At 62.4% G+C, this 229-nt stretch overlaps 1 protein-coding gene across 1 annotated transcript in view; it reads right to left on the reverse strand.

Annotated features, from left to right (window-relative positions):
* Positions 1 to 229, reverse strand: part of MED25 (mediator complex subunit 25) — a 13,516-nt gene that overhangs the window by 894 nt on the left and 12,393 nt on the right. The window contains 1 exon segment of the mRNA XM_077747049.1: positions 157 to 219. Coding sequence (XP_077603175.1) covers positions 157 to 219 — 63 coding nt within the window.

Here is a 229-nt window from a genome sequence, read left to right on the forward strand (position 1 = left end):
AGACAGACAGAAAAGGAAGAGTCAGTCTGCATGGGGCCTAGTCATACCCTCTGACCCAAGCCGGCCTCCTTCCCCCCTAAACAAAAGGTCCAGAAACGTCAGGGCCCAGGGTCCAGGCCTCGTGGCTCCCATCTGGCCCCCACCCCCAAATCTCACCGGCGGTGGGTTGAGGAGGAGACTCCGCAGTTGGGGGTTGGCCCCGGGGTTCTGAGGCCGAAGGATGGGTCCA

Source organism: Crocuta crocuta, unplaced genomic scaffold, assembly GCF_008692635.1.
Source record: "Crocuta crocuta isolate KB4526 unplaced genomic scaffold, BGI_CrCroc_1.0 scaffold334, whole genome shotgun sequence".
In the NCBI taxonomy this organism is placed as follows: Eukaryota; Metazoa; Chordata; class Mammalia; order Carnivora; family Hyaenidae; genus Crocuta; species Crocuta crocuta.